The 16,959-nt window shown below is 40.4% G+C and overlaps 1 protein-coding gene across 1 annotated transcript in view; it reads left to right on the top strand.

Moving 5' to 3' along the window:
* Positions 1–16,959, top strand: part of reck (reversion-inducing-cysteine-rich protein with kazal motifs) — a 97,675-nt gene that overhangs the window by 17,995 nt on the left and 62,721 nt on the right. The window contains exons 2-3 of the mRNA XM_042399019.1: positions 9,680–9,738; positions 15,212–15,286. Coding sequence (XP_042254953.1) covers positions 9,680–9,738; positions 15,212–15,286 — 134 coding nt within the window. The remainder of the gene's footprint in view (positions 1–9,679; positions 9,739–15,211; positions 15,287–16,959) is intronic.

The raw sequence follows: 16,959 nt of genomic DNA, 5'->3' as shown, positions 1-16,959 counted from the left end.
TTTTAGAGAGAGAAAAAAAAAGCACCATGTGTGTCATTTTCATTTTTGAAGTGTAGATTAAACATTTAAAAACATCAGTCTTTAAGCTGATCTGATGAAAAGCTGTGAACTGGGGCTGCTGGGATTGAGAGCTGTGAAGCAGCTGGTCCTGTCACTTTGTGAAGCTAACATTAGCTCAAACAGCTGCAGTGCATCATTCAGGCTTTTCAGTCACATATCAAAACTTTTACATCGTCAGATGGTATTAAACAGAGGTTTGCCATCATTAGCATAAGAGGACGTCAATGTGAATGTTATGGTAATTTTTGATATTAAATGTAAGCTAACAGGCCTGGAGTTTACCTTATAGAAAATGATGGTAATTTAAATGACAAATGCTAAACTGGTTTGAAAATCTTAATTTAATATTTTCCTCAAATCGTTCTACCTTAATTCTGACTCTTTGCATGTAACTTTATTGTGAAAAGTTGTCATTATGGAAGGCCTCAGTGCAATATATGGTTCTTGATGGAGTAATTGCATGATAACAGAAATTCCATTTTTACTTTAACTCCAAAGCAAACTCTTGGATTTAGGATTCATAAACATATTTATTTTGTAGTTTTAACATTTTAAGTGTTATTATTTTCAAGTATATTCATTTATCTGTGGTTTGATTTGTATACTTCATTCATTAAAAGATTATTAATTCATCTGTTAATAGTAATTTAATGGTATCAAAATTCTTCAAATGTCAAATTTGAATGTGACATTTCAGTTTGGAAGTGTTGCACAACATTGCGTGGAATTGTTAAAGGCAGAATCTGTTGCATTCCCAGCTTCTGAGATTTTTCCACTCCCCAGAAACCACAGCGCTGTTTTCCATCACTGACCAGATATTTCTCTCACTCCACACTGGATTGATGCTCTTGCATGTAGTTTGGCTCGTAGATGGCCACCAGCTGGCTGCCTTCACCACATTTACGCCACATCCATGTCAGCATCGGCTCCAATGAGAATTCAGATTTGGCATTAATGTGGAATTCTCATGCACTGTGATTGTTATTGTCAGTCTGTGTGTACAGACGATGCCTTTGCTTTCGCTGCTCGGTTTTTCTGTTTTGGCCTCTTTTGTCTCTTGGATGGTGTACATGTATGATTTGGATGTGATACGTATCCTCAGATGCAGGCGCACCTGGATGCAGATCAAGGTGTGACTGATGCTGCAAATATCAGCTAATGCCGAGTTCACATTACATGATTTAAGCCCTGATTTTCAACTTGCCAACAGTTTTTTTTGACTGAGGTTAATCGGCGTTCGCTTGGCTCGCAAATCGGTGCTCAGTTGCTACGTGTGAACTGTTCAAAGATGCGATCCGAGAGCTCGCTGATGCCTCGCAGACACCCGCAAGTTATCACGCAGGTGAAATATCTGCTCCTGTCGGGGAGCCATGCAACGAGCTACAGCCAATGAGACACTGAAAGGAATAGACCCTCCTCCTCCTCACATGCACCACCAAAACCGTACACACTCCACCCCATCATTACACCTCCGCCACCAGTACTCATCTTCATCCTCAGTACATGCCACATCAGGGTTCTCCACACCAAAGCTTTTTGTAAAGACTGCAAAACTAGCATGTGAAATGCTATGCTTCTTCAATTTTGCACTATGTGTGGAATTTGTTTATTTTTCCATGTGGTGAAATTGCCACACTTGCTTTTTGGATTGTGTGAACACAAGTTTGTGTTGTTATGTTTAATATGATATTTTATATAGACCTACCTTTTCAATAAATGTGTGAAACAAAGCTTATAAAAATAGTCTGTCTGAACATGCAATTGAAACAATTACATCACAAAGTACATGCAACTTGTATATAGTGTATCTTGAAACCAGTGGTGGAAAGTAACTAAGTACATTTACTCAAGTAGTGTACTTAAGTACAATTTTGAGGTACTTGTACTTTACTTGAGTATTTCCATGTGATGCTACTTTATATTTCCTCTCCACTACATTTCAGAGGGAAATATTGTACTTTCTTCTCCACTACATTTATTTGAGCTTTAGTTACTTTTCAGATGAAGATTTGACACAATGGATAATATAACAAGCTTTTAAAATACAACACATTGTTAAAGATGAAACCATTTTGGCTGTAGTGTAGTCTGGGTCACACATGGTGTCACATGTCACTTCTCACGTATGTTTTCTTGACAAAACGTAGTTTGGAGACCCACCAGACTCGTCGGGGACTCCTTCTTGTGAAAGATCTTGTAACATGTGACCTCCTGTCACCTGTCGCCTGTCGCGATCTGATGATATTAAAAGTTGCGTAGTGTGTCCATGGAATCACAGGTTGAACCATCAGGCATGTTGACTTCTCGTTGCCCTCAGAGTAACAGCCTCTCTCGATGTTGTTTCAAACCCCCACATAGCTTTGCACCCCCCACATGCACACACACAGTCTCAGATACCCCCCAGTGTTTTGTGTAACCTCCCACAGTTGGGCCATATGTTCCCCCTGCAGAGATCTCAGACCTCATGCTGACACAACCCCTATCTCTGGGAGTAAGTAAGGTCTAGGAATCACACTTAAGTTTACCCAGGACTAAAAACACTTTCACCACAAAGTATGTCCACACTTTGTGTTTTCCACCCCCCCGAAACAGAGCTCTTCCAAAACGGTCTCCAGAGTGTATGAATCTACCACGTCGACACTACGACACCCTCGCTCGCAAAGAAGAAATTATGATGATGTATTGTAGTTCTTTGGCAACTTGGGGTATAAGAGGTTGGAAAAATTAGAAATATAGAAAGTAGAATTGCTTTTTCAAGGTTTAATGTTTTAGATAAATGAGCTATCATGCTACGTGTGTTATATATGCAAACATATGATTCCAAAATTAATAAACAGCTTAAAGGGGACATATTATGCACATTTCCAGGGTTCTACTGGAATATCTTTGCATGAATTACAGTTAAAAAACCTCCTTGTTTATCTTGTACTGGCCCTTTACACAGCCCCTCGGTTCAGCCTCTGTATGAAACAGGCAGTTTTAGCTCAGCCAACTTCTGGCCGCTCAGGAGGCTACGTAAACTAACTATAGTATCAGGATTTCACTACTTTTTCTCATTCTTTACTCAACTTCAACTGTCAACTTCTCAAATACATCCATACATGATCGAGCCGGAATCCGATGCGAAATATGAAAGCGGACAACACGAAAACACATGTAAAAACCTTAGCAACCACCGTAGCAACAAAGGCTACAGAACAGACGGCCATTTATGGGCTTGTGCAACGAGCCGACATCAGCTATAAATAACAGAAAACCTCAAAAAGCAGAATATGTCCCCTTTAAATCTCATAAAAATATATGCCAATAAAATAAATCATTTTCATTGTTGCCGCTACAGGCATATAGTTCAGTATTACACACATAGCAACGAAGCTGCAAACTGTCTGCGGCAGAGAACATGGACTCCTCTCTTCCACTGCCCGATGCCTGTGAATGCAGCTGAGAAATGAATGAATCTTTGCATTATTTGCAGTGCTGAGGGAGCTATGAAAGCTTGATTTATTGCTGCAGAAGTCGTTGGCTGCGACACAGAGCATAAGGTTGTGTGGTGGAACGACTGCATCCCACACGAGTCACAAAAAAAAACATTCAATTTCACAGTGTCACAATGTTATCTTTTAATAAGCTCACAGTCATGAAGCGTTTCCAAAACATCCCTCCGTCTGCCTGAACGCCATCTCCTGGTGACTCCTGACACTTTGAAAATATGAGCATGCAGAGTGAATGTTACTGTACTGACAGCGTCTACATCTGGAAATAGATGAGAGATGCCAGATACAGACTTTTGAGAAAAATAAACGTCTTCATATGGATGAGAGTAACAACTGTGTGCTCCCAGTAACAGTTTTTTTGTATTGTAGTGTACCAGAGGCAGTAAACTGCACTGTGGTTGGCTGACTGAAGTGCAACAATGCACTGTGCTTCATTCCACAGACCCTGAATGTAACAATGTAGCCGAGGGGGAGTCCTTGTTCCTGTTGTGTGTATGCTGAGCCAGAATGGGGCCAGTGCTCATTAGCAGCCAGCTAGGGGCCTCATACTGTACATGACTGAATGGCCTCCATCATCCCTCCCCCTCCCCCTCCCTCAAATTATTATGTCACCTGCCATTGTCTGAACAAGCAGTTTCTTCTTGTGTGTGTGTGTGTGTGTGTGTGTGTGTGTGTGTGTGTGTGTGTGAGAGAGAGAGACAGAGAGAGAGAGAGAGTTCATTTGCTCTCAGTTCTGGCCTCAATGGGTTCATTCAGGTCAGAAACTACACTGACAGATTAACAAAATCACCAAACCGAGGTCGCCAAAACTTGATTTTTCTGTGCTGTAGACAACATGAGCTGTAGAACTTTGCTTAAATAGGCACAGAGCATAAAAAACAAGTATATCATATACTCAGTATGATTCCTCTCCACTACATCATCAAACTCTTACTACTATAACTATCAGGTTTTTTATGTTATACACCAAATCATGTGGTGGTTTACATGATCTAAAAACAAGAACAAAATATTTACTACTTTGTTACTGTGTAGTGATGTGAATGGTAGCATTTGTTAAAGCTGCTCTCATCAGTGGTTTTATATGAGCAACATGACTATACAGAGTCGCTTGTAGTGAATGATCAGCCGTCCTTATCTCTACAAGTCTACAGGTTTTACAGCCCACAACTTTACCGATGAATATTTATAATCCGTTACAGTTCATTATGTGAATGTAGAGTATGTACAGCTTTGATATTTTGTGTGATGATAATAACTTCCCACCCTAGAGGAAGGTAGACTCAAGAAAAATGGAGCATTTAGCAGCTAAAGAAAGTTTTCTAGGAGGTGGTGGAGACCAAAAAGGAGAGTGAATATTGGAGTTGGTCAATGTTGCTTAGTGTCTGCTGGATGTGTGAAAAGGCAACTGTTTGCTAACATGTTCATCACTACAATTTTATGAGGTGATAATATGTCAACTTTGTGTTTACAGCTGCCCTCAAGTGGCCAAAAGAAGAGTTTAATACAGGTTTAAAAAGACTGAGAAGAAATAATACACCTGATAAAATACTCATTTGTAAATTGTGAGATAGAAAAATGAAGACATACCTAAAGAACAGAGAAATAAGATATAAAGCAGGTCATTAGCTCTGTTGCAGATACAGTCTCTCTCTCTCTCTCTCTCTCTCTCTCTCTCTCACACACACACACACACACACACACACACACACACACACACACACACACACACACACACACACACACACACACAGAGTGGAAGCCTGCTCTTCCTTAGAGCATCAAAGATGAGTGTAACAGACCCAGTGATGGAATCCAGAAACTCCAGTGTCAGGCAGCTGAAGACACACCATTGGAGGGTTGCTCACACACACACACACACACACACACACACACACACACACACACACACACACACACACACACACACATAGACCCACATGCACAAATGCAGTCACATGCTCACTTATCCACATACAAGCATGCTGATAAGCGGGTGTTATGGTTTTCATCGACCTGAGTAAGGCCTGTCAAGTACACTCACTTTTCTTTTAAGTCTCATAATGGCAGCCAGCAGTGGTCACTTTGAGAGTGTAACAAAGAGGCTGCTGGCTGGCTTGGGGGGGGGGGGGGGGGGGGGTAAACTGGAAATGCAAGAGAAAGCTCCAAATAAGGACAGGGAATCAACTTTACACATCTATTTTACATCAAATATAAACCATGTCCACACTAACAGTCCTATGTTCAATTATTTCATCTTGGTTTTCTGAGAAATCATGTTTTATCCGTCATTTTGGCACGGCGGATGGCTGAAAGAACACTACAATACCAATAGGCCTTGGTTGCCTTTGCAATGGAGAAGAAGCCAGTAAGATTATGAATGCAAAACACTTTGCTGTCGTAAACAAAAGTTGTTGTTGCAAGCAAACAACAAAGTGACCCAGAAATGGAATGTGAACTGATTTATGCTGTACGTTGTAAAATTTCTCAACACTTTGACCTTTAGATTCCATCCTCTGTTAGCAGCACACACGACCAAATTTTCAACTATGTGGTTTGATGTTTGATCTTTTGTACTGATGAGTCAACCAGGAGAGTTTAATGTCGATCCAAGTTGTTGAAGAGCTCCAGTTGTGAATCACGTAACATCGTCTAAGGGATAAATTAAGAGGATGTTTATTATTGGAACCAGGGGTGCTTGAAATACATCCTCCCACTTCACAGCTCTGTAAGATATATCAGTGATGTCACCTTTACTGTTCGATCGGCTGCACTTAAACAGCATATACATGATCAAAAAGAGTCAGAGGAGCTTTGCCCTACTGATGATGTTTGTCAAAGTGTTTATTCATTCAGTCACACAGCATGTATGCAGATAATGCACCAATTAAAAATCACCTACCGTTCTACAGCCCTGCTGGTCAGAGCAGAAAAACTGATCTGGTGTCTAAAAGTTAATGCTGCAGTTATGTAGTTTAACCAACTTGAAGTTTCACCTCTCACGGGGAGGAGTAGATGTTCTTCATTTCGGGGTGAGGCTGTAATGGATAAAAGACGCAGATTGGCAGAAGCGTCTGACTGCCTGCACGTCTGAGTAGCTGTATATCTGTCCAGCTCAGACTCGCTGTGTTAAGAGTCCACACTGAGGAGGAGGGAGCAGCTTGTTGACAGCGAACCGAGCCAAGTCACTTACTGGAACCCTGGGCTGGGCTGTGGTTTGGAGCTCTCCCGCCAGCAAACACCCCCCCTGGCTGTGTGTGTGTGTGTTTGTTACCCCTGTTTAGCTATGAAGCAAGCACATTTACACGGGTGATATAGATGTTGTTTTGAGTCTCTGTGTCAAGCAAGCATCATCCCACAGTTGCTGTCAGCGTTCGGAGCGTGACTGGTATTTTTTTCCCCAGATGTCCCCATTGAAGAGACAGATTCTACTCTATACACCTTCTGGCAACACCGACACAGCCAGCACTTTGGACTGAGAGAGACTTAGGGAGAGCTGGATGTGGAAACATAAACATAACATGATGTTTCTTACACAATTTCAATATCCCTTCCAAGTAACCTCTGTACAGCTAAAAAACAGTTGAAATCCAAGTAATACCGAGTGCTGGGATAGAAATTGATGGAAGATGGAAATTTTTCCAGATAGCATATGGAAGTGGGCCACTTCAGGCAATGATGGGGCACCGCTGGCCTTCTTCTGGCCCAGACTAAATGGATGTGAGCATGAAATGGCCCACATTTAAAATAGCAAATATGGCCCAAATATCCCAAATCAAAGGTGAGTCTTTTTTGGTAAAGATGCAGTGCTCTCAGGTATGTGTAGTCTGGATGTGGGCCAGTTCTGGTTTATCTGGTTTGTTCTTGGTTGACACATGGCTTGCTTGTGGCCCAGATCTGGGAAACAGGAGCAGACCGCCATCATCAAGTGCCATCATTCCACGCAGTATGTGGGCCAGGTGAAAGTGCTGAAAGTTTCAGGTGTTGGCTGAATCTGGGTCACATCAATTTTGCTATCTATTTAGGACACCGCAGTCGGACTACAATCTCAGCTATTTTTTCTTTCTGTCTCATTTTGCGATCATTTGAAATCATCTGAGGTTGTGAAATGTCAATATTATTTCATGGAAGCTGCTGACAGCTGATATGTTATTAGACCATATCACTACATATGAATGTTCTTAAAGGGGACATATTATGCTTTTTGTGATTTTCTTTTATTATGTTTGCCAGGTGTAAGCCTGGAGGAGATCATGTGTTTGGTTGTGTGTGTGTGTGTGTGTGTGTATCTGTCTGCAGCTAAACTCAGCCTATTATTTCTTTGTGCACATTTATGACTGTATGCTCAAAGACCTCTTATGGTTGCAGTGATTCACAATGTTTGAAAAACCTATTTTATAACACATTTTATACCACCGTCGACTTCAACAACTGCAGCAAAAGACATTTCCAGCAATCAGCGAGGCTAAAAACAAGTCTGTTTCGGGCCACATTTTAGCCTTTGTTGTGGCTCACAAACTGACATCCATCGAAAAGTTTGGTCTCATCTTGAGCATCTTTGAGCATCCGCAGATTAATTCCATACACAATATGTTATGAATCACTAAAGTTTGGCATGATATGAGATGAATAAATCCCTGCTTTTGTTATCTTTGCCACCATCTTGACTGTAGGAAGGGCTTTACTTAGTGTGGTGTATTACAACAAAATGTTCTCAATTAATAACAGTGTTTGGACTGGATCGTCCCATTTATTGTTACCTTATTAAGTTTATACAGTTAAGCAAGCCCAGGAGGATGCTCATTTAAAATAGCATTATACTATTCTATGCATCTTAAAGAAAACTGAGACTATACATGCCCCCAGACACACCTGGCAGAGATCTGCAGTTCCAAGTTCCAAAACTTAAAGTTAATGTATGTGGAAATGCTGCCTGCAAGTCAGAAGTCAAGGCTTCAACCTGCTCTGAATGCTTTGTTTGTGGCCTTGGTTGCCAAGGCTGTTGCTAAGGTTTTCCATGTGTTGTTTGCGTTGTCCACTCACATATCTCAGATTGGATTCCGGCTTGAACGTGTACAGATGCATTTTAGAAGTTGACATTTTGAGTAAAGAACGAGAAAAAGTAGTAAAATCCTACTACTATAGTTCATTTACGTAGCCGCCGGAAGTTGGCTGAGACGCAGCTTCCAGGTGCTAACCAATCAGAAGAGAGAGGGGCCTTAAAGAGACAGGAGCTAAAACGGCCTGTTTCAGACAGAGGCTGAACTGGGGGGCTGTGTAAAGGGTCAGTATAAGATACATAAGCGGTTTTTAACTATAAATCAAGTAAAGATATTCCAGTAGAGCCCCAGATTAAAAATATGGACCTGGAAATGTGCAGAATACGTCTCCTTTAAGGCCCCTGTCAGACCAGAGTTCACTGTGATGCCTGATTTTAATTTAGTTTCAGTCTTATTCTTTTGTTGAAAATCCATAATAGTTTTAGTCAAAATCAACTCAAGTGAAAATCAAGTTATTTTGGGATAGCATTCTACTAATCAGGAGATGCAGTGTGTGACCCTGCAGATGCATGCAGGCTGAAGAAGACTTTGTTCCATTCATCCATCACATTATTGTTTAGTTTCTATTTGTTGACGAAAAATGTAATCCATTTTAGTCTTCAAAGATGACCTTTTATTTAGTTTTAGTCTTGTTTTCGTTGTGGAAAAAAAGGTTGTCAACAAATATTTGTCAGTTATTGTTGGTAAAATGAACACTGTTTCTACTCTGGTGAACGGTGACACATGAATCTGCCCTGGTGACCTTAAAGCAAACAGAGAGCCAGAATGTCCAACATGAAGGAAGCTGTCATGTTAATTGTGTTGCACCATCCACTCTCATATAACCTCACTCTTCAGGACAAGAAACAATAGAGGCAGCCGGTTTGCAGCTGTACAGGTTGTTGAAATTAAACTTACGGACAAAAACAACTCTTAAAATCCTTTAAGCCCTTTCAACTCTGGACACTCCATGACCTTTCCTCCGACGCCATCCTCAGGACAAACCTAACATTTTTAGCTCTCTTAGTGATAATGCTCTGAACTAAAAACAAAATCACAACTAACATGGTGCATCTGTGTTTGCAGACCCCTCCTGTTGCCAGCATGCTGCCGAGTCATCGCGTTGCAAAGATGCTTGTGACCAGGTATGAACACACACACACATACACACACACACATAAGCACACACGCTAGCCCACTCCTCAGCCCATTATAGTCGGCCTATGAATAGAGGCTTTTGAAGGGGAGTGGTGTAAAGTTTTTTTGTCTCTTGGCTCTTTGAAGTGCAGAATGAAAAGTTGTGTCTCACCCGGTTTCAATTGGCAGCAGGTGACGCTCTCTCCCTCTCTCTCTGAAGCCCCCATGTCCTTCTTTACAGCAAAAAAGACATGAAGAAGATGTGAAAGAAGCTTTTCTCTGTAAGCAACAAACAGGCACAGAGTTCAAACTTTATTCCTGCTTTTGAAGTTGGCGGTGTTGGGGAAGTGTGGGGGGGGGGGGGGGGTGTACATGCAGGCATGTTTGAGGAGACACCATGAAAGAAAGAAAAAATGGTGGAAGACAAATAGAAAAAGAATGGTAATGATGAAAAAGATGGAGAAAGAAAGATAATGGCCTTTTTAGAAGTGTAATGGCACCCAAAATACCCTTCAGAGGTGGTGGGTAAGGTTTGGAGTGTGTTTTTGGTGTTGGGGTGTGGGAAGTGAGTGTCAGGCACACGTTGTAATAAGCAGGACCATTTTAGCTCTAATGGAAACTGCCTTGTGCCTGGTTACACCCAGAAAATGAGTAGTTCTTCAAAGGTTCTGGCAGTTATATATAGAAGCATAATGGTTCAAAGAGTTCCCTTTTTAAATAGATTAATGAATCACAGTAGAGATCCTAATGTGATTCTAAGCTCTTTGGGTATTGCTTCTCTGGTACATTTTATGTAAAAAGGTAAGAAAAGAAAGTAAACTTGAAATTCTCAAATTACAACACTTGGCTAATTAAGTTTTGATATAGCTTAGAGATGTGACAATATATGCAGATATGTGATTCTGGCTCCAGGGTTTAATATTATCATGGTGTTTGTAATATTTGGAAGATCCCAACTGACCTTTAAAACCAATTTCCTCAAATATATCACAAGACACCAGAGTAATACAAAAAGAAACAGCTCAATTGGACACATTTCATTGTGATTTAATTGCACTGTGTGGAGACTGATGCTAAAAAGTCATAATAATGATGGTTAACATTATTCCAAATCAGTGGATGAGTTGGTAAACTTGGTTCAGTTTCTTTTCACACAGAGAAAAATCCAAGCGAACCAAAATGCATCACTAAAAGCTACATGAGAACGTTCTCTCCCCTCATTGGTCCCCTCAGATGTGTCTGGGGCGGGAGCAAGAATGTAAACACAGGAAGAAGCTTCTGAAGAAGGTGCTATCTACCCAAATATCAAAAATGCACTGTACATTGTTGTGCTAGTCCAAGTCAGACCTCAATTCATTCTCCAGCTAGCTGCTAGCAACTGTTGATTTCACTCACCTGCTACCCAGCATTCAAAGTGCACCTGGCTATGGGGGCCATTTAACTCAAACTTGCAGAGGACACCTTGTTGTTGGGTGGGATCATGGTCAAGTCATGTTCCCACCAGTTCTTTTTGGACCAGACTGAGACCACCTCCTCTAAAGGGTCTAGGTGTGGTTGTTTTGGTCTGCACATGAGCGCACTTGCTGTGTTCAGATGTGCCCAAACGAATCGTACCAAGGAGGAAAAGCAACTAGAGTCCATTTTAACCAGACTAAAAAAAACAGGTCTGAAAACGCCCTGAGCAGCAGGTTAAAAGTCCTGTGACGGTTCATTTTTACATGATGCTATAGAGAACGTTTCTAAAAGGGTTCTTCACAGCCAACAAATCTTTTTTTTTTCTTTTCAATCTTTCCTGTATCATTTTCTGGTAGTAGTCATGTTATTTGGGGGCTATACAGTTATTCTACATTTCACTTCAACTAAACACCACAGGAAAGGAAGGAACGCATCAGCAGAATCAGCTGTTTTTGACCTTTGTTGGAATGAAAACCTGCCGACTCTCAGGCCTTGATGGCATATGATTGGAAACGGCTGCTGTACCGGACCGTTCCTCTCAGGCGTGCACTGTTTGATGATGGCGGCTCCATCCACTCTGGAGAAAGAACCCATCAGTCTGTCAAGCAGCACTTATTCACCTTTCATACAGAGCGAGAGAGTCTTACAAATGTCCCGCCTGGCTCGTTGGTTTTCAGAGTTGGTCTTTTGTTGCGTCGGAGAGATTTCTTCTTTGATTATCCGCCAACAAATCACTGTCGCTTCATTTGGTGTTGTGTTTTCCTGTCAGTGCTGGAGGGATGGAAGGACATTTGGAAAAGAAGTAGATGAAGGTTCTGTCTGCCAGTATGTGTTACATCCCTCTGATTCAACAAACAGTCCTGATTACAACATCACACATCATGAGCACCTGCAGCCTGGCCTACAGAGCAAATGGGCCCAGTAAATGAATACACCCCAAACTGACAGTAGCATACAAACAGAACTGAGTGCTACAGTTGCTCAAATGCAACAACTTCTTTGGAGGAGTAGATAAAACTTCTGGTTTTCCCAGGTGTTAGATGAGAAGAGATGTCAGTTATCTGGTGGGCGTTGCAGCTGCAAAACCGTACATCAAAGAAACAACATAAAGAATAGAGAGAATTAGGAATGTTAAACACAGTACAACCAGTATTTCCAGTGTATAAAAAAGTGTACATTAAGCACAAAAGTGTATAAAAAATAAAAAATGTCTTACAGCATTATGAAAGTAAAATACAAGCAGCAGAAAACACTGAACAACACACACAGAGAAACAATTACAATTATATGAAAACTAAATGTGACATAATACTCCAAATGGAACATACAGTACGTACACATGTTACAATAAGTTAAGTTAAAATTCAAATGTAGATATATACAAGAAATTAACAGAATAATACAATAAGACATTATGCATAGTGAGGAAGAACCAACTACCATGAATGATAGTAAATCATTTAAAATATACTTATTTTCATATTTACACTCAATATACTTTTAAAACTTTTAATAGCTGTGAAAAGCAGTGTTTACTGCCCTCTTTGGTTGAAAGTTTCAAGCATCACTGGTTCTGCACCTGTTACACCTGTAACCACACCCAACAGTGATGTCACGGTGTACCCTGGAATACACTAATACATTGTTGCAGTGAAGTGAGAAATACAAGATTTCCAGCTGCTGCGGAGTTGCTCTTTAATAATATCTTCTTAATGAATCAATGATTCTCAAAATCACCACCAACCAGGTCGAAACCCTCAGTAGAAAACAATTAATTAAAGGGTCACTTACACATCTGACTGCATATTATGATCAGAAAGTCTATGTTACAAACTGGGGATGTGGAGTTTGAAAGTGCCACACAGGGAAGGGTCTAATTAACATGCTATCCAGTTGCATTATGGGAAGTGTAGGATCCAGCGTTTTTGGAGCTTGACCCATACTACAAACTAAACATCTGGATATCTCTGCCTCTGCTGCTTCCATTTTTACATTCTTTTTAAAATCTTAAAGTCTGTCATGAGCCCCCGAACCTTATAAAAGTGCAATACTATATCACTATGTTAATCACTGAGACACATACTTCGTGTGGAAAAAATATGATGGCTGTACATTTTAAGAGAAAGGTAACGCTTGAAAAGATTCAGTGTAGTCTGAGATGTTGAGAGACAGAAAGGGTTGTCCAGCTCACAGCGCTTCAGCTCACAAACATCAATGTTGTTTATTGTTTGTCGTCTGGTTTTATGTCTTCACAAAAGCAGACAGATGGACAGGCAGGAGTGAGACAGTCTCTCCAAATCATGACACTGCGACTGCAGACCATCAAGCATCTTTGGTATTCTTCACTTATTCATTTTCACTGGCAGCGTTTTGAATCACTGTAATTTCTAATCGCTCTTCCTCTCTGGAAGAACAGAGGTTATCCACAAAAGCCCAGCAGTTTGAATGTGTGAAGCTGTAAATCTCACTCACTCAGTTTCATGACTTCACACTTCAGCCAGAGACTGTTGGCAGTGGCCGCATTCTCCCAGGCCCTCGCCTTGTATGTTCACACAACACTTGGATGTGTTTTGGTTAAGTGTGTGTGTGTGTGGACACACGCCACAAACTTGGATGCCCTATTGATGTCTAAGTGAGCATATCTCAGAGGTGCTGGGGCTGACTTTATTATCCAACACTTTCCCATGGCCTGAACACATTCCTCCCTGCAGGAACACTCAATAATATGAGGCTAAAGGTGCAACAAGTACATTTTTACTGTCTCATGGATCAAAATGATCATGATCCATATTGTATCTAGTGATCTTTATCAGTTCCAATGACTCAGTGGTAGAGGTGTGAACTGGGAGGAGCTGCTGGTCCTGGAAGTGTTTATTCACACTGTAAATTCTCGTATCAAAGTGTTATCCTCAATGTTCTTCATCATAGAAACACAAGAGTGTCCTTGGTAAGTGTGAACCTGAGCTGTAGCAAATACAGGACACTTCAGAACACACTGTAAACAAAACACAGCTGCCTTTTTTTGGTTTTCACTGCCTTCATTTACAGGCTTATGGTGTTATCACAACTTGTCATATATCGTTACTTTCAAAAAATTATTTTGGATTTTTTGATTGTGTGTCCACATATTTGCAAATATCTTTAAATCAATGGATCGAGGAGAGTGTTGAATTCAAATATTGGTTGAAGTACATATGTTTCAGTGTTAAAATGCCATTTTCCCAGGCCTTTCAAAAAACTTTTTCTCACATGACCTGACATAGAATACTGCGCGATGACGTTGCTACATATAAACTGATATAAACCCCCTAGCCCGCCTAGCCAGTAGCCACAGAGACAGACTGAGCAACTCACTGTTGCTGCTGCTGTGCTAAACATGCTAACAGACACACAGACAGAGCACTCACTGTTGCTGTTGCTCAAAGTTTAAAAACTCTGAGCTCTCCTCCCGCCAGTAAACGGCAGATCAGAGCAGAATCCAGTGTGACCCGCAGGTGTTATTTGTCCAACAAGTCTTGCACTGTAGAAAGTCATACTGGATTAATTACTGGCAGTACAGACAGCTCTCACTGGATTACTTATAATATAAAAGAAAACATCACGATGATACAAAATCTGAAGTTGTAAAGAGTGTCTTTTTTCAAAGAGTTCACTTAAACCGTCTCAATGGGGATGATACAACAGTATATCAAGCTCTGTGATTGCATGTTTCTTACCAAATGCACTGTGGGAGTCCTTTTGATTTTTTATCAAAGAACCAGATATTTTCCGACACACTTGTTCATGTTTTGCACTGATGTTGCTCCATTTTATACCCATCAAAGTCTTAGAAGCACTTCAGCTGCCAGTTACTCTACAAGTCTATGCTGAAAATATTTGGGACTTTTACCACCAGAATCCTGCTCAACCAAAGTCACTCCCCACACTTTGCAACTATATTACTCTGCCAATCATCATGCACATGCACACATACATACATTTACTATGTGTTATATTGATTTGTATTTTCCTCCTCCTTTCCCACAGCTCATCACTATAAAGAGTGAGTCTCGTCTGAAGCATCTCCTGCAGAGGTTACCCAGTTACTGTCCAGAGTCTATGGTGAGTCCACTGCCTGCCAACAGCTTGAAGTGGGAATTTACAGTTGTGTTGTTTTGTATCATATCATGTTGTTTTGTACTACATCAATACAGGTCTAGTGGTTCGTTAAGGGTGTTACTACACTACTGTACATGAACTAATTGTGCACCTGCCCTGCCCCTGAGCATGTTATGTTCAGATAAGCAGATTCAAAGCCTAAATGAACTGGTCAATCATTTAACACAACCTACATGATACCACTGACTTTTCTATAGAACCTTTTCTGGAGAGCTGAAATAATTGGTAGATTATTTGATTTAATCACTCGTGAGAAAATGAATAGAAAACAGTTTTGTCATTAGTCAAGGGAAAAATGGCAAACATGATCTGGTTCTAGTTTCTGAAGTGTGAGGATTTACTGCTTTTCTGTTTTACATTATTGCAAAGTGAATAGCTTTTTGTTTTTGGTTATTCTGGAAGAGATTCGAGACCATCAAAATGTGATGAACATTTTTTAAACAATACACTTAATAATTTGAGTCATAGAGACTTTGTTAATTAGTTGACAGTCGAGAGATTAATTGATGTTGAAAATAAACATTAATTGCAGCTCTGCTTTACTGCATCTTTAAAAAACATGCAGTAAACATCTTCAAAATCTAATAGAGGCAAAAACATTTATGAACTCAATTAAAAATCATAGTTTAACAATTCAAATTAAAAACTAACTTTGTGAGACAAAGTTAGTGTATAATATTATTGGTAAGATGAGCAGACACTGTGCATTTTTATTAATCTTGTGTTAACATTGTGTTAACAATACTGCATGTTTTAATCTTTCTGTCTGCGCGGCCAAAAGCTGACACTTGTTTGCCAGAGTGTGCAGCTCACACTTAGCATGACCACAGAACCTGCAGTCGCTTTACAATTAGGCTAAGTTTATTTAAACAAGATGACCGCATCCTCAACTTTGTTGACAACAAGAAAGAAAGGCAGCATTACTTTGTGCAATTCTGCGATGAATGGAAGTAAGGAGAAAAAAAAGAAAAATATGGAGCTACAGATGGCTGGAAGATTGTCTGTCTGTCCAGCACCAGAGTTCAGTTTTGTATCAGAGTCACAGCATGTGATGTACAGTATATTCTAATAATATTAAAACAAGCTCCCTACAGTTTAAAATCTAGCATGCTGGGAAATCGGCTGTGGTATTGCTCAGACTCCAAAACAGCTGACCAAAAGTTTTTGATATGCCAATACCACTGCAAATAAAAGCTGCCTGAATCCGTACACTGTCTGCCTGGCTTTAGGTGATTAGTTAGACTTGGCAGAGATACCATAACTGCACTGAACTTTTTTCATGAGTTAGTTTTATGTCGACATATGTAACATAACTGGCTTTGAATAGCCTTGAACTTTTACTCTGGTTTCAAAAAATATGGATCAGGTGGCATGATTACTTAAACTTAGTATGCAAACAGCAAACTAATGTTGTTTTTGCTTTTCACCAACTCTTAAAGCTTAGTAGTACCTGCCATTATCAGATACTTATTACAGATACTGCTCATTGTTAACTTTCGTAGTTAGCAGAAGACTCAGTCACAGGCTTTTGGTGTCAAAGGGTCATGCAAGCAAAACAGCCTGAAGGAAACCATTACCAGAGTGAGGAAAACAGCCAGGATGATCAGGCACGCACA

The sequence above is a fragment of the Thunnus maccoyii genome, chromosome 21 (assembly GCF_910596095.1).
Source record: "Thunnus maccoyii chromosome 21, fThuMac1.1, whole genome shotgun sequence".
NCBI classification, from domain to species: domain Eukaryota; kingdom Metazoa; phylum Chordata; class Actinopteri; order Scombriformes; family Scombridae; genus Thunnus; species Thunnus maccoyii.
The sequence above is the reverse complement of the archived record's forward strand: the minus strand, read 5'-3'. Positions and strand labels throughout refer to the sequence as shown.